General features: G+C 38.5%; 3 protein-coding genes across 3 annotated transcripts in view; 1 reads left to right on the forward strand and 2 right to left on the reverse strand.

The window, feature by feature from the left end:
* LOC134213654 (WD repeat-containing protein 75) overlaps positions 1-19567 on the forward strand; it is a 128259-nt gene that overhangs the window by 94889 nt on the left and 13803 nt on the right. The gene's annotated exons all lie outside the window — the stretch shown is intronic.
* LOC134218072 (uncharacterized) lies at positions 141-1620 on the reverse strand. The gene is made up of 3 exons (XM_062696938.1): positions 1387-1620; positions 889-1320; positions 141-830 (listed from the first exon to the last, which is right to left on the reverse strand). Exons 1-3 carry the CDS (start codon positions 1549-1551, stop codon positions 162-164), a joined length of 1266 nt encoding a protein of 421 aa, XP_062552922.1. The 5' UTR covers positions 1552-1620; the 3' UTR covers positions 141-161.
* On the reverse strand, positions 17679-19264 carry LOC134218073 (uncharacterized). Its single transcript, XM_062696939.1, has 3 exons — positions 18984-19264; positions 18488-18919; positions 17679-18426 (listed from the first exon to the last, which is right to left on the reverse strand). Exons 1-3 carry the CDS (start codon positions 19191-19193, stop codon positions 17743-17745), a joined length of 1326 nt encoding a protein of 441 aa, XP_062552923.1. The 5' UTR covers positions 19194-19264; the 3' UTR covers positions 17679-17742.

Consider the following 19567-nt stretch of genomic DNA (forward strand, 5'->3'; position numbering starts at 1 on the left):
CCAACCCATACAACGTCCCTGACTCGGGTCGTTATTTATTTGACTATTTTCACGCGCACCTCCGAATTTATTCCACGTACCACAAGGAGCATCCAATATATTTGAAACAGGTCGACAGTCTTTGGTTACGCGCGTAGATCTAAAAGCGTATTCGACATTTATTAGAATCCAAACAGATATTCTACAGTTTCATCAACGGAATCGAGTAAAGTTTCCCTATAATACTCATCTAATTGGAAAAATTTCATCAGCACTGCATCCCGGCTAACGAGCCCAAATTCGTGGTATGCTCCCGGATCGCTTTGATGCAGTTCTGCAATGTACCCTTCCGGTAGATTCACGTAAGCGTGCAAAACACCCGACCAAAGCAGCCCAAATAATTTGTAGTGTTCCAAACTCTCCATCCACTGTTCGCGTGGTAGAATGTCCTCCACTTTCAGGTCGAGTTTCTGCAGCCTGTGCCCCAGCTGATCGTGGTAGTATTTCACATAGAAGTCGAACAGCTGATCTCGGTGGGGTCTGCGAGTTAGCAAGTAGATGGCACAGAGGAAATCGATGGCGGGTGGCTGGTAACGTGATATTTGGAAATCAATCAGTACGCAATCCGACGGTTTATCATAGTCGACGTTTCCCTGTTGATCTTGGTCAAATCGAAACATCATGTTGTTGTACCACAGGTCCTTGTGAACTACTACTGATTGGAAGCGGCTGGATGGTTCCGAAAGTTCGAAGATGCGGTCCATCTTTTTCATCATCTGTGTCTCGATGATGGATTTGTGATCCGAATTTTGTGAGTACTTTGATCCGTTCAACGCTACCTTGAGGATTCCCTGCGAGTGAAACGAGTGTTTGTTATATTCAAGATTGTCATCCAATTAGAAATCGAACCTTCAAGCCAGCTACGAACCACGGACTCTCCCGCATAAATGTTGTCTCGAAAAGCATTTTTTGGAATCTGTTTCCCAGATTTTCCCCTTTCATATGGTTATACTCCAAATCCAATGAACAGGCATGCAGCTGAGCCATGCGTTCCAATACCAACATCATGTGCCCTTTACTGAACGGTCTCTTGAAAGGCATTGGATGAAATCCTGCCACTGTCAAATCCTCCATTACCATCAGATCGTCCCGGGCCAGCCAGCACTCCGGCTTCCATTTCAGTACCTTTTCTGGATTTTGATCAAACTGGGAAAACAGTTCTCTATAACAGACGCATTCTTTGGTGAAAATACCGAATTCCTGGATAATTTTACGCTGCTTTTCATCAGTAAATGGCAAGCATTTCACAAAATATCTGTGCTCATCTGTAATATCATTTTCCTGCAATTGAAACATGCTTTTATTTATAACCTTATTGGACCGAAACTAATCCTTCGCTGTACTTACTGATTGCAAAGTAGTTACGACCAGATGTGCATATTCCCCCAGAAATCCAGGCTGGCCCGCTACCTTCTCCAGTCGGTAATCGATCACGCGGAAGGCACCACCAAGGGATTTGCGTACCACTTCGTGAATCTCCGCGGCAGTAATAAGGTCACCTAAATTTACCATCACGCTGCTGTATTACGAAAGTCAACGGCTTGCTTTGCGCACGCTCCATCGAATGAATGACACCGGACTCGAGAGTGTGCATATCTTTTAGCGCTCAATTAGACTACGATACGAGATGCACCGGGAGAAATGTACCGAGCAAGCGCAGTTCAATCGTCTGGTGACATCGTGAAGCAGAGATGCTTAGAACGTGCTGATGTTTTCACAGTGCATATTATTCTTATCATTGTGATAAAATATAGGCCTGAAAGGCTTGCGTAGCTAAACTGAATGATCGCTTTATTTTTTTTTTGTTAGCGAAGTTCACTGCCCATAAATTCATAATAGTCCCACGTAAATAGGAAATCAAACAAACATGGGACTAGTATTAATTTATGGGCAGTTCTTTTCATAGACCTTTCGTAAGTAAGGTACCTTAAGACTATATTCCAAAAACGAACTGTTCTATACGAGGCCCGGAAACCCTTAGTGTTATATACCAATCGACCCAGCTTGACGAACTAAGGTAATGTTTGTCTGTTTGTGTACTTATCCTCAACCGACTTGCTCGCATTCGACGGGAATATCCTGTCCCATTGTTTCCTATTCCTAAAAGAGCCAGATCGGACTATACTGGTTTCCACGATAGCCACAATGGCAAATGCTATAATAATTTTGACATTAAATACTTCCCGACAAAAGATATTTTAGTTACTAGATAAAGATTGTCGCTGTCGTCGCTGTCCGGAACATCTTTTGCTGGCGAGGATAGGGGAGCTAAATGTCAAAGATGGAAAATCCATACGATTTGACAGGTATGTACCACACATGTTTCGGACAGCAGAACAAAGGGAACAGTAGCGACAATCTTTATCTAGTAACTAAAATATCTTTTTTCCCGACAATTCGGCACCAACATTTCAAAAGGGCGAATCTGCTTTTGTAAACAAGAGCTTCTCACGTCTCTGGTGAGCTTATTTGTGCTCACCCACGTAATCCAGCACCATTAAATTAAAGAAGAGGATTCGATGCTTCCATCAGTGGTATTGGATTGCGTGGGTGGGCTCAAATTAACCCACCAGCGACGTGAGAAGCTTTTGTTTACAAAAGCAGTTACGCCCTTTTGAAATGTTGGTGCCGAATTATCTGAAATGTTGGTCTAAGCAAACATTGATATTTGCCGTTACCAATAACAGCATATGCAATGTTTGTTTATCATCAACAAAGAAAAAATGGTGATGACTGTTTTTTGAAAAACTGTCTATGTTTCTGAAAGGGTAAAAGACGGCTTTGGCAGGTTTTGTTCTATTATTGTCAGGGGGATTTTTGTCGATCAAATTTTATGAAATTTGGTCACAATATTCTTTGATATGCTAAAAATGTTAAGGCCAATCAGTCCATAATCAGTCATAAAACCCGCCCCCTGACAATAATAGAACAAAACCTGCCAAAGCCGTCATTCCCCCTACTACATATATTAGAGGAGTAGGTTTTCAATTCCGTATCATAATACCTGGTTTACCTGGTCTTTGAGCGATAAAACGACCTACTTTTCCATACCAACGAAATGGGCGCTTTAACACTCGAGCACGCGTGCTGGTGTATTTTGTACAACACTATTGTCTAGGCGAGTCGTCGCTGGAACGTCCCGCAATGTTTATTGCTCAAGTGACTAATAATTGAAAAATAACTACCGGAAGGCGTTCAAATGATCTGTTTTTTCAAACTTTAGAGCGTTAGAAATTTATTTTCTTCGTCGCCTTGTTTATAGTCGAAAGCCACGTTGCCAAACTGGCGGTTTGAACTGATATAATTTTATGTTACACATCTGATAATACATCATGCAGTCAATAAAAGTGGTTTTTTCAATTATTTTCCGCTAGCGTCATAAAAGTAAAGTCTTCCAAATACATATTTTTCATACACACTCATCATTCATACTAAAATTTTCTACTATTCCAAAAGTTTGAAACAGGTGAAATAATTTCATAATAGAAATTTGTTGGCAGCACTACCCACGTACATGTTAAGCATGTGTGTTAGTTGTTTGACAGACTGAGGCATTCAACTGAATGGCAGCACAATCAAAACCATTTTTATGCGGTCGAAATGGGAATGCACTAGGAAATTTTTGTTAACTGAAACCGGAAATAAACTTTCAAATTTGACTTTCAAAATTGACCGAAATGATAGCTATTCTGCATAGTCACAGATAAGTCATCCAGTTATCCAAGAAATGGCTTGAGCTCAGGAACAAAGATTTGCAGTCCTGTTTTAAGTATGGTACATGCTCCTTATGGTACAGAGAAAGGATATGTAGATGATCAATTTTCCGGTTTCAAATATGGAACATGCTCTCTGTAGTACAAAGAATAGAATGTGTTCACAGCATATGTTCTTGGTCATCCAAGAAATCCCTGGAGTAAGGCTTTTCGATCTACACGCGTAACTGAAAATCAATTTTCCGGTTTCAAATATGGTACATGCTCTCTGTAGTACAAAGAGCAGAATGCGTTCACAGCATATCCACAGGCATCCACTTCAGGTATTTCTTGGATATCCGCGAACGGCTTTCATACGCAGATTCTGTTACAGTAAAACCTACATGAGTCGATATTGAAGGGACCTTACATTTACAAAATAGGCCTGTAGATCATTGGTTATGCATGTAGATCTGAAGGCCTCCACTTCAGGTATTTCTTGGATAACCGTGAAGATCTTCCATACGCAGATTCTATCATATGTACCACAATGGGTACATTACATTTACAAAACAGGCCTGTAGATCATTGGTTACGCGTGTGGATCTGAAGGCCTTCACTTCAGGGATCTCTATTCCTCGAGAAAAATGTTGAGATTTTCGGCCGGCTCAAGTAACCGGTGATGAATAGCTTTTTCGAATAGCTTGGATAATCCTGAGAGAAGGCTGATGGGACGATAACTTTTGGGGAAGGAAGGATCCTTCCCAGGCTTCCGGATGACTTTCGCTGACTTCCAGGACGATGGGAAGTAGCTGAGCCGAGACACTGCACTATGGTCCAGGATACAGATTTACGCGGAAAGATGCATTTTACTCCAAAACTATATTTTTTAGAAAAAAATGTTGTTCTACAAAATTGTTCGAAATAGTAAGGCCATCATTATCGTTCTACCAAAAAATAGGGTGGCCCATCATATAAAAAAAAATAGAAAATATTTTTTTTATTTCTCAGAATATTGACATGTTATGTTCTACAAAGTTGTAGCGCAGCTTATTCCAATCAATTTTGCTAAAAAAACTTTTTCTGTAGCTCTTGAGTTGGTTGATTTAGAGCAATTTTACCTAATTGGATTAGGGTGTACCTAAAAAAAAACAGTATTTTTTATCTACTTTTTTTATTTTAGATTTTTCGAAAAAGTCGTCTTCAGGTGACTTTTAGAGCTCAAAAAAATGCAACTTTTTATTGGTAAATATGGTCAAAATCTTTTTCCGATAAAAAGTTATAATCATTTTTCTGTCAAAATTACATTTTTTTCATAAGTTGATATCTCCGGTTAGGGCAGACCAAAAAAATATATTCACACGGCATCTGAAAGAGGAATTCATATTCTTTATTGTGTCAAAAAATTGGGGATATGTTATTTTTTTATCTCAAGTTTAACCAATTTTACTAAAATCATGTTTTTTCACATAAATTGATATAACTCGACAACGGAAGAAGATACAGACGATATTCTTATAGCAAAACACGCGTTTTGAAAAGCCCCAAAAGTCTTCAGAAGGTGACATCCGTGAAAAATAAAAATTGAAATGAGCAGATCATAAATATTGTTCACCCTAATCCTGGTGAGTAAAATTACTTTAAACAAGTGAGCTTGAGAGCTACATAAAAAGTTTATATAGCAAAGTTGATTGGAAAAAGCTGTGCTACAGCTTTGTAGAACATTTTATGTCAATATTCCGCAAAATAAAAAAAATAAAAATTTCACATTTTTATAAAATGGCCCACCCTATTTTCCGGTAACTCTATAATAAGGGCCCAAGTATCCAGAACAACTTTGTAGAACAAACTTTGTTTCTTAAAAGTATGCTTCATACCGAAAATGCATCTTTTCTCGTAAATCTTGCAATACTATGATAATGATAAAACTTATAAAAAGTGTTAAAGCTGTAGATTTTTTAGTTTTCATTTCTCACGAATGTCAACGCGTGTTTTGCTATAAGAATATCGTCTGTATCTTCTTCCGTTGTCGAGTTATAATAATTTATTTGAAAAAACATGATTTTAGTAAAGTTGATAAAACTTGAGATAAAAAAATAACATTTCCCCAATTTTTTGTCATAATAAAGAATATTAATTTCTCTTTCAAATGCCGTGTAAATATATTTTTTTGGTCTGCCCTAACCGGAGATATCAACTTATGAAAAAAATTAAATTTTGACAGAAAAACGATTATAACTTTTGATCGGAAAAAGATATTGAGCATATTTACCCATCAAAAGTTGCATTTTTTTGAGCTCTAAAAGTCACCTGAACACGACTTTTTCGAGAAATCTACAACAAAAAAAGTAGATAAAAAATACTGTTTTTTTAAGGTACACCCTAATCCAATTAGGTAAAATTGCTCTAAATCAGCCAACTTAAGAGCTACAGAAAAATTTTTTTTAGCGAAATTGATTGGAATAAGCTACGCTACAACTTTGTAGAACAAAACATGTCAATATTCTGAGAAATAAAAAAAAATATTTTCAATTTTTTTTTTTTAATGATGGGCCACCCTATTTTTCGGTAGAACCATAATGATGGCCTTACTATTTCGAACAATTTTGTAGAACAACAGTTTTTTCTAAAAAATATAGTTTTGGAGTAAAATGCATCTTTCCGCGTAAATCTGTATCCTGGACCATAGTGCACTGATTAAAGATCAGCGAGAGGTGCTCAAAGAACGGAGCACTCATGTGTTTGAGCTCGAGATTCAGGATGCTGTCGGGGCCTTCATGTTCTTCGACTATTTGATATAGGACGTCAACTCGCCAGCTGAAATCTCCAACTCCTCCGAGAAGTCGTTGGGAATCAAATGGATGTTGTTAGCATGCTCATTGACGGCTGCTTCGTATGGACTGACGATGTTGTGCCCAAGATTGTGTGAGCTGACGAAGTGACGACCTATTTCAGCGACCTTCTCTGCAGGAGTTATCAAGCGATCCTTAGAGCCATTATTGTCTAGTGGGATCAAAGGTGGAATGGGCCGAGGCTTGGATTTTAGTGTTTTGGTCATTTTCGAGAACGGCTTAGCATAATCTGGGAGAGTGCGGATCTTATTCGAGTCGTTAGTTTTGAGGTTCACCATTCTGGCCTTGATGGATCGATTGCAGCGTGCCTTAAGCTCAGGCAGTCCAGTACGTTGAAACTACCTGCGAGTGACATTCCGCAATCGAATCAAATCTTTGGTGAGTGTATCGATGTTTAAGGAGTTGCTTACCTGCCGAGCCGTCGGGACATACTGCTCTCTGGCCACCGAGATTACCTCTTCGATGGCGCACAGCTGGCGCACAGCAACCTCCATCTTGTCGCACTCTTCGGTCTGATGGAGTTTGCCACATTTGTTGCAGCGTGGCTTCATGCGGCAGTTTCTGGTACCGTGCCCAAAGTTGAAGCACGCACATGACGTCGCGGTGCACTGGCCGATATCGCTCCCAGTCGACGACGGTGTAATTTATAACGCCAACCAGCTTCAGGTCCTTCCACGAAGTGGAGCCGTGCTCCAGGTGGAGTAGTTAAAGCTGGTCGCCATATCTCCTCGTCTTGTCGTGGCGAGCGATCTTGTGCACGGCTACTGGCTTCAGTCCGCAACTTTCAAGCTCTGTTAGGAGCTCTTCCTCCTTCATGTCGTGGAGTCCTCGCAGCAAAGCCTTGAGCTGCTTCGTGCCGGGGTGGTCATGAGTGTAGTACTCATACTTGTATACCTCGAGGAACTCCACGACGGATTTGTGGAGGTCTTTATTGACCGACATCACTTTTACGCCCTCTCTGCAGAGCCGAAATGTACACTTCAGCCCTATAGCGATTAATTGGCGAATTTTCGGGCGCAAATCCGGCGGATCGCCTTTCACAAACATAGGCTGCTTCTTCCTCTTTTTCGGCGGATTGCCGGCGTCATCAAGCGGCAAATGTGAGAACACGTTGCTCTGCAAAAGCTGCTTGGAGGGGTTACCCGCGCCTCCAAGAGCAGTGCGCTTAGGGACTTTTCTCGCGTCCGAATCGGCCTTCGAGTCTCCCATGACGGGTCCGGGAGCAAATAATGCCAACGCGACGAAGCGAAAACTAGACAGCGAAAGAACGAGAAAAAAACACTTGGAAAAAATGCGCGACACTTGGACATAAAACCCCTCCCCAGAGACGATTTTTTTTAGAAGAAAAAAAATGTTCAGAAACCCCTCCCCCCAGACCAATTTTCTGGCTACGCCACTGTGTAGCAAATAATATATGTACTTTTTTGCATTATGGGTCATAATGGAGAAATGATGGACAGTGAATTTGCTTGAAAACTTAATTGAACTGGGGTCAATCATTCTTATATCCAGGGTTGTTACGACTACGCGGATTTCGCGATTTTCGCGATTTTCGCGGTTTTCGCGGATTTGGCGCGGATTTACATAACGATTTTAGGATTTCGCGCGGATTTGGCGCGGATTTAGATTTAGGTGAAAATTTAATAAATAAAATGCTAGATCTAAGAACGTTTATTTGAAAATTAGTTTTTAGTCTTTTTTGATGGGCTTTATTTTCATTGGCAAATGTTGTTGAGAACAAAACTTACGTTTGAAGGCTATTAACATTATTTTTCGGATATGTCCAAGCCCTTATTGAATGGCATGAATATTATACTCTTAAGCAGAGCTTTAAATATTCGATTATTTTTTATGAAGCTCATCGGCCTTCTTTGTGACTTCACTTTTAAACATATACTCAATCCAGTTGAAACCCGAAATTGGGTGCAAGCGAAGTTGTGTTTTTCTCACAATCCGTACGTTAAACCTAACTTCGGAAGTGGTGCGCTGAATAGCGCTTCGCGATATGAAAACAGCGCACCACTTCCGAAGTTAGGTTTAACGTAACGATTGTGAGAAAAATCCAACTTCGCTATCCCTCAATTCCGGTTTTTAAATGGATTGAGAATATTCATATTCGGCTCTGCACCGTAAATTTTCGGAATGAATATAGGTCAGTGAGTATTTATTTGAATATCACAAATTATTAAATAATCGTGAAACTGAACACATGATGATTTAAATAAATACACGCATAAATCTAATCCCGACCCGACGTTCAATTGAGGGGCATTTTTGGCGCCAAATGTCTGTATAATCAAGGCTAATTATGTCTTTTTCGCGCGCAGTTACCATGCTCAGTGGTAATCGATTGAATTAATTCATGAGGTGGCAACCTGAGTCATTCTACTTTTTGAATAATCAAAACACGATTGTCAAAACTCGGAGCGAATGTGCTTCATGAAATTGAATATTTTATGCTCTGCTCTTAAGCATTCTTTAAACAAATGTTATAAGGAGAGGGACGCCACTTGTTGCCATTTTTAATCCATTCTAAAACATCACAAATCATGTCTATTGAAGGACATGAACTTTGTAATTCCGAGATATTTGTCAGTATCTGATTGGTTATTTCTTTTACGATGAAGCACTTAGCATGATATATAATATTTTTCGAAAGTCTTTTCGTCAAGAATGCTTTCAAAGTGTTGAAACATTTTACATTGCTTTAATAACATTCATCTAGAACGAATAAGGGTTTATTCAACAATTAAAAACATAAAAATGTTCTTTGATTTGGATTTGATGCTTCATTTTAATAAGTGCAGAAAGTCGTTGAAAAATAAGAAGATGATTCTCAAAAGATATTTTTAGGTTTTTTGCGATATTTTTGAATAACTCCGATGGTATTTTTACAAGATTATCAACAGTAAACGAAGAAACCTCCTAAAGAAATTTCTCACAAGGACCCTATGAGGATTTTTGCAGCATTTCAAATCCGAAAAGTTATAAAGACATTTTTGGAGGAATATCCGCGAAATTTATTCAATTTCTGCAAGAATTTCTAAGCGATTTCCGCAGGAACTCATGAAGACATTTCCGCAAGTAGGCTCTGAAGATTTTCCGCAGGTTGTTTTTGAAGAATTTCCTTGAACTTACGTCAAAATTCCAAAATAAATTTCCGAATAATTTCCCAGGGGAGCTTTTGTACAATTAAAGAGCGACTTTTGCAGCAGATCCGAGAGCAGTTGGATTTCTGCAAACATTTCCAAGAAAATTTCAGGGAGAATTCCAGGAGGATCAACCACAGCAATTTCTGGGATGAATCTGCACACGAATAATGAATTTCTGCAGGAATTCTCGGAGAAGTTTTCGCAGATATTCTCAGAGATTTTGGCTGCAATTCAAATACGGTCAAAATAAAAAAAACGGTCAAAAAATTGCAATTTAATTTCCACTACAAATGTTGTCGGAATTTGTGCATGAACTCTTATAGAAACTTGTTACAAGAATTCAAGGAGAAATCACACACAAATATCGGACTGATTTTTTCTAAATTTTAAGTTATTCTGCAAAATACCCAAAAAAAATCTGCTTAAAATTCTGAAAATATTCTTCTGGAATTTCCAAAGGAATTTACGCTTGAAAATCAGGATTCTGACTGGCAAATCAACGGAGCTTGAGCAACCATGTTAGATTTTGTATTATATGTTTCTTGATACGAATTCAAAGAATTGTTTTATGGAAGTTTTGTTTAAAACCGGAGCTGCATTGTCTAATTCCTCAATCTCTACGCAAGTTTGTCTTGTGAACAATAATTACAACAAAGTTGCATAATTTATTACTTCAGAAGAAATCACATTTTTTTTATTATTTGCCAAGTTTATCTATAATCAATTATGATTTAATCTGACCTGAACATTATTTGTATATAAATGTATCTTGTGCCAAACTTTATAAAGTTTGATCAACAAAAAATTAACTGACAATAACGGAACAAAACCATCATCTCATTTAAAAAGCTGTGCTTATTGAAATAGTTTTGGCTGTTTAGTTCTTGTTCACTTAGGTTCAGTACATCTAGTGATGAATAGGGCCATCTAGAGTGGTTGTAATGCAATCTGCGAGTTACTTAGTATGTAGAGAAAATGCTAACAGAATACTAAGTTGAAAAGCAGCCCAAGTTCCTGTTGGAATGTATAGCCATTGAAGAATAAGAATATTATAAAAACGAACTTGAAGAGAAGACGTTCAGTAAATTGCGATAAAAAAAGATATTACACATGTATTTGCTCAGAATTTAGTTCAAAGTCGCGCGGATTTGGCGCGAAATGGATTTCATGTCGCGCGGAAATGGCGCGGATTTGATTTTAGTCGGCGCGGATTTGGCGCGGAAAATATTTCAGGATCTCCGTAACAACCCTGTATATCTTCTTCTTCATAACACAATATATCATTACCACTAGATTGGGTAGTTGCCCTATTCCAATTCTACACCAACTATTCCTCTGGAAGTTTCTCCGGAAGTTCCTCCAGGTATTCTTCCGGAAGTTTCTCCAGAAATTCCTCCGGAAGCTCATCCAAAAATTTCTTCGGAAGTTCTATCAAAAATTTGACAAGAACTCATAGGAGCTACTCCAGAAATTTTTTTTGAAAGGTTTTTTTTTCAGGAATTCGCAGCAATATCTTAAAACAATAATTCCGGAAATTCTTCTAGGAACTCTCCCACTTTTTCTTCCAGAAATTCCTCTATGAGTTCTTCCAAAAATTCCCTCAAGGATTTCCCCGGAAATTACTTCAAGAATTCCTCCAGAAATCCCGGGGAATTCGTTTTGGAACGCCCACAAAAATTTCTCAAGTACTTCTCTCGAAAAATCCTCGAAGAACTTCTCCGGGAAGTTCCTTTTTCAGGAAGAATTTTCGAAAAAAAATATCGATGGTTACAGTTGTGAGCTAGGATGCCAGGTGTAAAAAAAAGTCGTAAAAAACTCAAAGGTGCAGCCCAATCGGGTTGTACGCAAAGGTGTCGTAGGACTACATAGCTATTCGAAATTGATGGTATTTGCCATAATAATTTGTGTCCATTTATTAACATTGAGCAAACTGCTCGGAGGCCAACTGAATCAAGAAGTCGAATAGTTGTTCCCAGTTGGATGGCCTTTGAGTCTCTAACCGTGGAATTAACATGACTCATCGGCCGCTGAAGCCACTCGACTGGCTTTCAGTCGGGAACATCACAATCCTTACTTCAGACCGCATCGTGCTTTCGTGCTGTGCGGTTCTTTCTCTCTTTGCGGAAGGAAGTTTTTAATACTACCCGAAGCTATTTTAATTTCAACAGTGCTTCTCAGCGCAATTTGTACCCACTGATCCCGTTACGATCTTTGCAAGGACCCGTGCCTTCGTTTTACGTTGGACCCGTTTGCGGAAGTAAAATTCCGACAAGCGGTGGTAATCCTGCAGGGACACCGTTCTGGGAAAAACCTCTTAGAAGGTCACGTCTCCACGCTCAGCAATGAGTATTAATAAAACAAGAGGAAGGGGGAGTCTTTAAATTCTCCACTTCCTTCTAAGAAACAAGGTTTCAAGACCGTCCTGCCAAAGCGCGGAAAAAATAGAAGGAAGCTGGAGAATTCAGATATTCCTTCAAACTCTAATGTCGGAAATAATTTTTCTCCTATCGAACTGAGCAATCAGTTCGATTTGATTAATGATGATTTTGAGCAAATCGAATCTAGCCCAGGTGATTCGATTCATGCGAAAAAGCAAAGGATTCCGCCGATTGTGGTATCTGTTGCCGAGTTTTCTGGCTTTAGGAATGAGATTTTGAGTAACCTTCAGGGGATCAAGGTTTCATTTCAGATTGCTAGGAAAGGTGACTGCCGCGTTTTGCCGGGATCCTTTGACGATCGCAAACGTCTTCTTCAGTATTTAACTGAGAAGCGCCATAAATTCTTCACATACGACGACAAAACTGAGCGATTGTTCAAAGTCGTCTTGAAAGGTCTCCCCAGTGATGACAAATCACTGGATGAGATTAAAATTGAAATTTCTCAGTTACTTGGATTTTCACCAGTCCAAGTAATTAAGATGAAAAAGAAATCCCACTCTGGTACTTCCCAGAGGAGCATTTCTCAAGAATTTTATTTAGTTCATTTTAACAAAAGTGAACTAAATAATATGAAAAGTTTGGAAAAGGCCTGTATTATGTCTCATGTCCGTGTTACATGGGAACATTTCCGCAGGCCTGGGGGAAATTTCCAAAACCCCACCCAGTGCCGTAAGTGCCAAAAGTGGGGTCATGGAACCAAACATTGTCACATGGATGCTAAATGCATGATTTGTGGTGGAACCTCTCACGCCAAGGACGCATGTCCTGTGAGAGAAGATTCCAATAAATTTAAATGTGCTAATTGTGGGGGCAATCATAAATCCAATTTCTGGGAATGCCCTTCACGCAAAAAAGTTTTGAATTCCCGTGCAAAATTGATGACGGGAAATTCCAATCGGATCCCAGATTCGACGGGTAGAAATTTTTCAAACGCTCAAATTTCGAAACCGGTTACCGGTCGAGCAATTCATACCCACCACAATTCACAAACAAATTTTGCCGCTCGTCAACCCCGGGTAGAGGTGAATAACAAACAAATAACATAATGATAACAAATTTTGCTATGATATCAGATGTAGTTAATCTTATGTTATTCATAAATAACATAAAATAGTTTCCCAACAACAAGTTTTGTAATAATAGTAAAATTTGTTATTTATATGTTATTGTAAGGAAGAGCAGAGCAACAACTAGAGAACAAATTTTGCAACCATAACAATTTTTGTTGTTCATTTATCATTTGGATTTTGAACATATCAATAAAAACTGATTTTGATACTTTCCTTTTTTAAATATTTGTCTATTGAATTGTTATTATAATGACAAAAAGAGTTATATATGAATATGTTATTATTTTTGCTATTTTAGCAACTATATCAAACAAACTAATATCAGATTTTGCTATTCAGTTATTCATATATTAATAGTAAAATTTGATATTATTTTGCTGTTTTCTTCTACCCGGGACGGGTAGCAAGCACTTCAGTAAATTCCAATTTTTCCAATGTACCTACGTATGCAAACATCGCTGATGGTAGACAAAATTTCTCCGCTCAAAATGAGGTTTATACCCATGTCCCAACGGAAAATAATGGTCATGTTGCCGATTCAGGTAGCATGACTGCTTCCGATTTTGATTTTTTAACTGAACAATTGCATCACATGATTGATGCAATGTTCAAAGCAAATACCATTCCTGAAGCTGTTCAGGTTGGTATAAAGTATACACAAAAAATTGTTATCGGACTCCGTTTCAATGGATCCAAATAATTGTGTGAAAGTTCTAAATTGGAATGCCCGCTCTCTAAAGGGTAAGGAAGATGAATTATTCAACTTCCTTTCAGTTCATAATGTGCATATTGCCATTATAACTGAAACGTATTTAAAACCAGGACTCTCAATTAAAAGAAATCCAAACTATTTTATCTACAGAAATGATCGTCTTGACAGCGCCTGTGGTGGGGTCGCCATTGTCATTAATAGACGTATCAAACATAAATTATTTTCTTCGTTTGAAACCAAAGTTTTTGAAACCTTAGGAGTTTCTGTTGAAACAAATTTTGGACAATTTTCCTTCATTGCAGCCTACTTGCCTTTTCAATGCAATGGGCAGCAAAAGAATTTGTTGAAAGCTGATCTTCAAATTCTGACTCGCAACAAATCAAAATTCTTCGTAATTGGTGACTTCAATACCAAACACCGTTCATGGAATAATGCTCAAAGCAATTCCAATGGTAAAATTTTATTTGAAGATTGTTCTGCGGGATATTATACTATTCAATATCCCAATGGACCAACTTGTTTTTCTTCCAGTCGAAATCCTTCTACAATTGATTTAGTTTTAACGGATTCAAGTCAGCTGTGTGGCCAATTGGTAACTCATGCTGACTTTGACTCTGATCATCTTCCTGTGACATTTGAAATCTCACAAGAAGCCATTTATAATCCAATCAGCTCTACTTTTAATTATCATAGAGCTGATTGGGATTTATATGAAACGTATATCGATAGGAATTTTGATGTTGATATTCCTCTCGATACCAAAAGTGATATTGATAATGCTCTCGTATCTTTGACAAATTTAATTGTCGAAGCCAGAGGCATTGCAATTCCTAAATGTGAAATTAAACTCAACTCCATTAGTATTGACGACGATCTTCAGCTACTGATCCGTCTTAAAAATGTGAGAAGAAGGCAATACCAAAGAACTCGCGATCCCGCGTTGAAAGTTATTTGGCGAGATTTGCAAAATGAAATTAAAAAACGTTTCGCTATTCTGAGAAATACCAACTTTGAGAATAATGTCTCAAAGTTGGATCCCAGTTCGAAACCCTTTTGGAAATTAACGAAAATTCTTAAAAAACCTCAAAAGCCTCAACTGACTTACCTGATTTACCACCAGGGTGTCAAAAATCTTTGTTTGCAGATGACACAGGTCTCTCAGCCAAAGGGCGAAGCCTTCGTGTCATTTGTAGTAGATTGCAAAAAAGTCTGGATATTTTCTCCACTTACTTGCAAAAATGGAAAATTTCTCCGAATGCTTCCAAAACTCAGCTTATAATTTTCCCACATAAGCCGAGAGCTTCTTATTTGAAACCTTCTAGCAGACATATTGTCGATATGAATGGGGTTCCAATTAATTGGTCTAGCGAAGCTAAATATTTAGGACTTCTGCTAGATCAAAAATTAACTTTTAAAAATCACATTGAAGGCCTTCAAGCCAAATGTAACAAATATATTAAGTGTCTATATCCACTTATAAACAGAAAATCAAAACTTTGTCTTAAGAACAAACTTTTGATTTAGAAACAAATTTTTAGACCTGCCATGTTGTATGCTGTGCCAATATGGACTAGTTGCTGCAATACCAGAAAGAAGGCACTTCAGAGGATTCAAAATAAAATTTTGAAAATGATTCTGAAGTTGCCAATGAACTTCATAGAATTTCTAATATTGAGACATTGCAACAAATGTCCAACAAAATAATTTCCAATTTTAGACAAAAATCGTTGCAATCTTCTATTGCAACGATTAGCTCCAAAATACCCTTAGATTAAATAGGTTAAGATTAGTTTAAGTTGAAAACATTGTAATTCCTACATGGTTCAATTCAACCAGAGGAAAAATTCGAACTGCCAGAGGCAATTGAAATGTATTAATAATAACTAAAAATATAACATAGCAAATAAGGATGATAGTGTTAAGAAAACACGGAACACCTAGTCTAAGAGATGAATGCATGTATTAGATAATTAGCAAATAAAATTAGTTAAAAAAAAAAAAAAATGGTATATGAAAGTTGAATCAAGTCCTATCACAAATTCGTTTTTGGAGTGAACATGTTGCCTTTTCGTTGCACCTCGGTAATACGAGAAAAGCAAAAAAAGATTCTGAAGACGAAAAAATTAAAATAACTATGAAACTTTCTATGAGAGATCGACTATGATGGTGTTATTTGAGGTTATGGCTTTCAGTCTTCTTATGCTCAAAAACGGGTTTTACGTTTTTATCCGACGTTTTGGTTACATAAGGGGCAGCAGGGACTATGTCCAAGGGCTTGACGACCCCTCCCCATGGCCACTGCGAGTTAGGGGACCTGCCTAGGATGTGGTGGGGTTTGACAGTGGGCTCTGTTAAACCTCTACAAAAAGCTGCATGTGTCCATAAGCAGGCCCTATCAACACATGAACGTATATGGTGTCGTGTAGGATGCTGAAGTGCAGGCGATAGAGATACTTTTCCACACAACGTGTATGTATATCGTCTCCAATTTAGCATCTTGTATTGCACCGTGTGCGATTTTGTGTAGACTGGGAAGCGACCGTGTGCCGCTCAAAGCGCACAAGCCCAACACGAGTGCCAACCGGCACATCAGGATTAATACCAGTGAGATCCTGATTACGGTATACTGGTCAGTGACACACACACGCGCGCGAAAGTAATGCAAAATAAACGACATGTAAAATGAACGTAAACTGACATTCTTACTTAACGTGAAATAGAGATAAAATGAGGGTTGCTGAATAACATTAGCTTTCCGATTACTATCAATTATTTTCAATTTTAATCCCGTTTCTTTTTTACTTTTCTTACGTTAATGAAATGATAACGCGGGCGCCTAATCCGAAATTCAAATGAACAATCGCTCACTTTGAGCGATTGATTGTTTATTCTCGCGAAGAACGAACAATTGAACAAATTAAGGAAATGCTAATACTGCTGTGTAGAAGTTTCATAGGTCACATCACTTTCCATGGTGAATCCTGATCTATGTTACTGATTACCCCACCCAACTAACACTACTTCCTTCCCGTGGTAAATGTGGAGATGCAGAGGTATTCTCGGTCTCTAGTAGCAACAATTACCACACACTCACATTCCCTCCCTTTCCCAACTGACTGTAAGGACTTGGCCGGCGCCGTTATTGATCAACATTTGCGAGCTGCTGAAACGTGCACTTCGAGAATAGTTGGTAAATCCCAACCACTATTCACTTGGATCGTAGTGCAATTTGCACCAGTTCTGATCAATCACGGAGTAGCAACCATTGATATGTACAGTCAGGAATTATAGTGCAGTGTTTGTAAAACCCGTTTTTGAGCGTAAGAACACTGAAAGCCATAACCTCAAATAAGAAAGTTACCCCTTTTTAACCTCTTCGAAACTCATATAATTACGAATCATAATTAAGGTTCCTTTAAACCAACGCGTTGCGACTGTTGTTATAACTAACAGTTTGTCGCTTTGGTAATGAAGTGTCAATGGAGCCAATAGAGTCGCAATGACAGGACACTTCAGGGCAATCTTGAAGTTTCCATTCCCATAAAATCTATAGGGGAAATCCATACAATACGTCACGTCAAATGTAGTGATCTATCAACTAACACCAATCGTCGCCTTTTGAAGTAACATTCGTAATTATGTACGATGTGCGACACCTCTGGATCCAAGTACTTCTTCGACATGCAGCTAGCCCTGTTTGGTCAGTATGAAATTAAAAACAACTTTTTATGCCTTATGTAATGAACGTTTTTTATTTTACAGTTTTTCAAAGCAAGTATTTTCCACGTCAGCCTTCTTTCTCAAATCCGAAGAAAAACTCAACTGTTTCCTCAACGCATTCGGTCATTGTTTCGCGATAGAATTCATCATCGCGTAGATATTTCAGCAAGAATTCATCTCGATTGCCGTTGCAATATTGGTGATATAAATCCGGATCGTCCCGATGCAACTGGTCCAATACATTCGCCGGCAGATTCGTTAGGGCCAGATAAACCCCTGCAAAAACATGTCCAATAATCTTGTAGTGCCCTATGCTACGATCCAGCTGGCTACGACTTAAAATTGTATCCGGATCCAAATTGAATCCTCGCATTTTGTTAGACAGACGTTCATAGTAGAAATTCAAATATTCCTGGAAAAAATCATCTCTATGCGATCGTCTAGTTGTGAGGTAGAGCGTCAGTAAGAAATCTATGATTGGTGGCAGGTAGCGACAGATTTGGAAATCCAAAAGAATACAACTTTTGGGTGAATTCAAATTATCTTCATCAGTAGTGGAATTTGTTTCTAATTGAAACATCAAATTGTTAAGCCAAATATCGCGGTGGATTAGAACGCTTTGGAAATCATATGTTGGCTTTATGACTTCGAATACTTGATTCAATTTGCTATCCATCAGTTGTTCCATTATTTGCTTTTTAGCAGGATCTCTGCAATACTTGGTTCCATTTAGTGCAATTGCTTTAATACCCTAGGGTGGACATAAGGTTCGCTTTGATTTGAGTTTACTTTGCAAATATGGCATAACTTACACTTAAACCGGCCATAAACCAACTGTTATCTCGAATAACACTCGTCTCGAAGAGCACATCCGCGTGCAGCTCGTCCAAACGCTGACCGCTGACGCAATTGTATTCGTAGTTCAAAGACAGTCCATGCATTTGGGATAACGCATCCAGCACCAAATGCAGATGACTTTGCCGCAGTGCCATTCGGGTGTCTAGCATGCTGAATCCCTGTTGCCAGGTCAGGTCCTCCAGAACGATAAGATCGTTGCGAGTCAGGTAGCAGTTTGGTCGCCATTTGGACGGCGTCGCATTGTGACCAAAGGCGTTTAGTATCTGCGAATAAACGCCAACCTCTTTGCGGAAAAATCCCAAACTCTCCATCATGGATCGTTGATTCTTATCTGCGATGGGTAGCGACTTGAGGAAATAGCGCTCTCGCGACTGAACGCCATTTCTCTGGAAGGTAATAAAATTATTATTGGAGAAACATTTTTCATAGGCAAATTTTGTATGATTAAACCTCTACTAGCACTTTTAGTCGAAGATATTCTCCCAGAAAACCTATGTGTCCTGGTATTTTCGAAATATTATACTCGATCACCAAAGCATCGCTTGATTTCAAAGCGTTTCGAACAATTAGTTCACATTCGTCTTTGCTGATCAGTTCTCTGAAGTAGTTCATTGTTTGACCTTGCCCAATATCTTCACTATCTTTAACAAACACATTCATCTTTCATGTTCTTACGATTCATTAGGGAGCTAAACGAATGATAGAGATTAGTGTACGTAACACGACGCTGATCACGGAAGACTGGCTCCGTAAAAGCTTTATCAATGCGAAGTAATCATTTTCAGCTGACAGAAGATTCGAAAACGTGCTCGATCTACTTTTTGGTATATGTTATCACAGAAAACAGCCGTGCAACTCAAATGTTTTTTTTTTAAAGTCACAATCAATTCGAACCCATTTATAAGAAGTTGCTAAGCCGTAGACAGGGGAACATATAAATTTATGTTCATCTGAGCGTGTACCATGCTGTTCGGGAGCATTAGTGTTTGTAACGCATTTTAATACTTTTTGAAGTAAATTAGTAAGTTGAAGTA

Source organism: Armigeres subalbatus, chromosome 2, assembly GCF_024139115.2.
Source record: "Armigeres subalbatus isolate Guangzhou_Male chromosome 2, GZ_Asu_2, whole genome shotgun sequence".
NCBI lineage: Eukaryota > Metazoa > Arthropoda > Insecta > Diptera > Culicidae > Armigeres > Armigeres subalbatus.

Excerpts from the sequence above, each read along its gene's own strand:
- LOC134218073 (XM_062696939.1), bottom strand. The coding sequence starts at position 19,193 with ATGAATGTGTTTGTTAAAGATAGTGAAGATATTGGGCAAGGTCAAACA. Across the intron at positions 18,920-18,983 it reads GACTAAAAGTGCTAGTAGAG|AGAAATGGCGTTCAGTCGCG; the intron begins GTTTAATCATAC and ends ATTACCTTCCAG. Across the intron at positions 18,427-18,487 it reads GGTTTATGGCCGGTTTAAGT|GGTATTAAAGCAATTGCACT; the intron begins GTAAGTTATGCC and ends TGTCCACCCTAG.
- LOC134218072 (XM_062696938.1), bottom strand. The coding sequence starts at position 1,551 with ATGGTAAATTTAGGTGACCTTATTACTGCCGCGGAGATTCACGAAGTG. Across the intron at positions 1,321-1,386 it reads TCGTAACTACTTTGCAATCA|GAAAATGATATTACAGATGA; the intron begins GTAAGTACAGCG and ends TTTCAATTGCAG. Across the intron at positions 831-888 it reads GGTTCGTAGCTGGCTTGAAG|GGAATCCTCAAGGTAGCGTT; the intron begins GTTCGATTTCTA and ends TTTCACTCGCAG.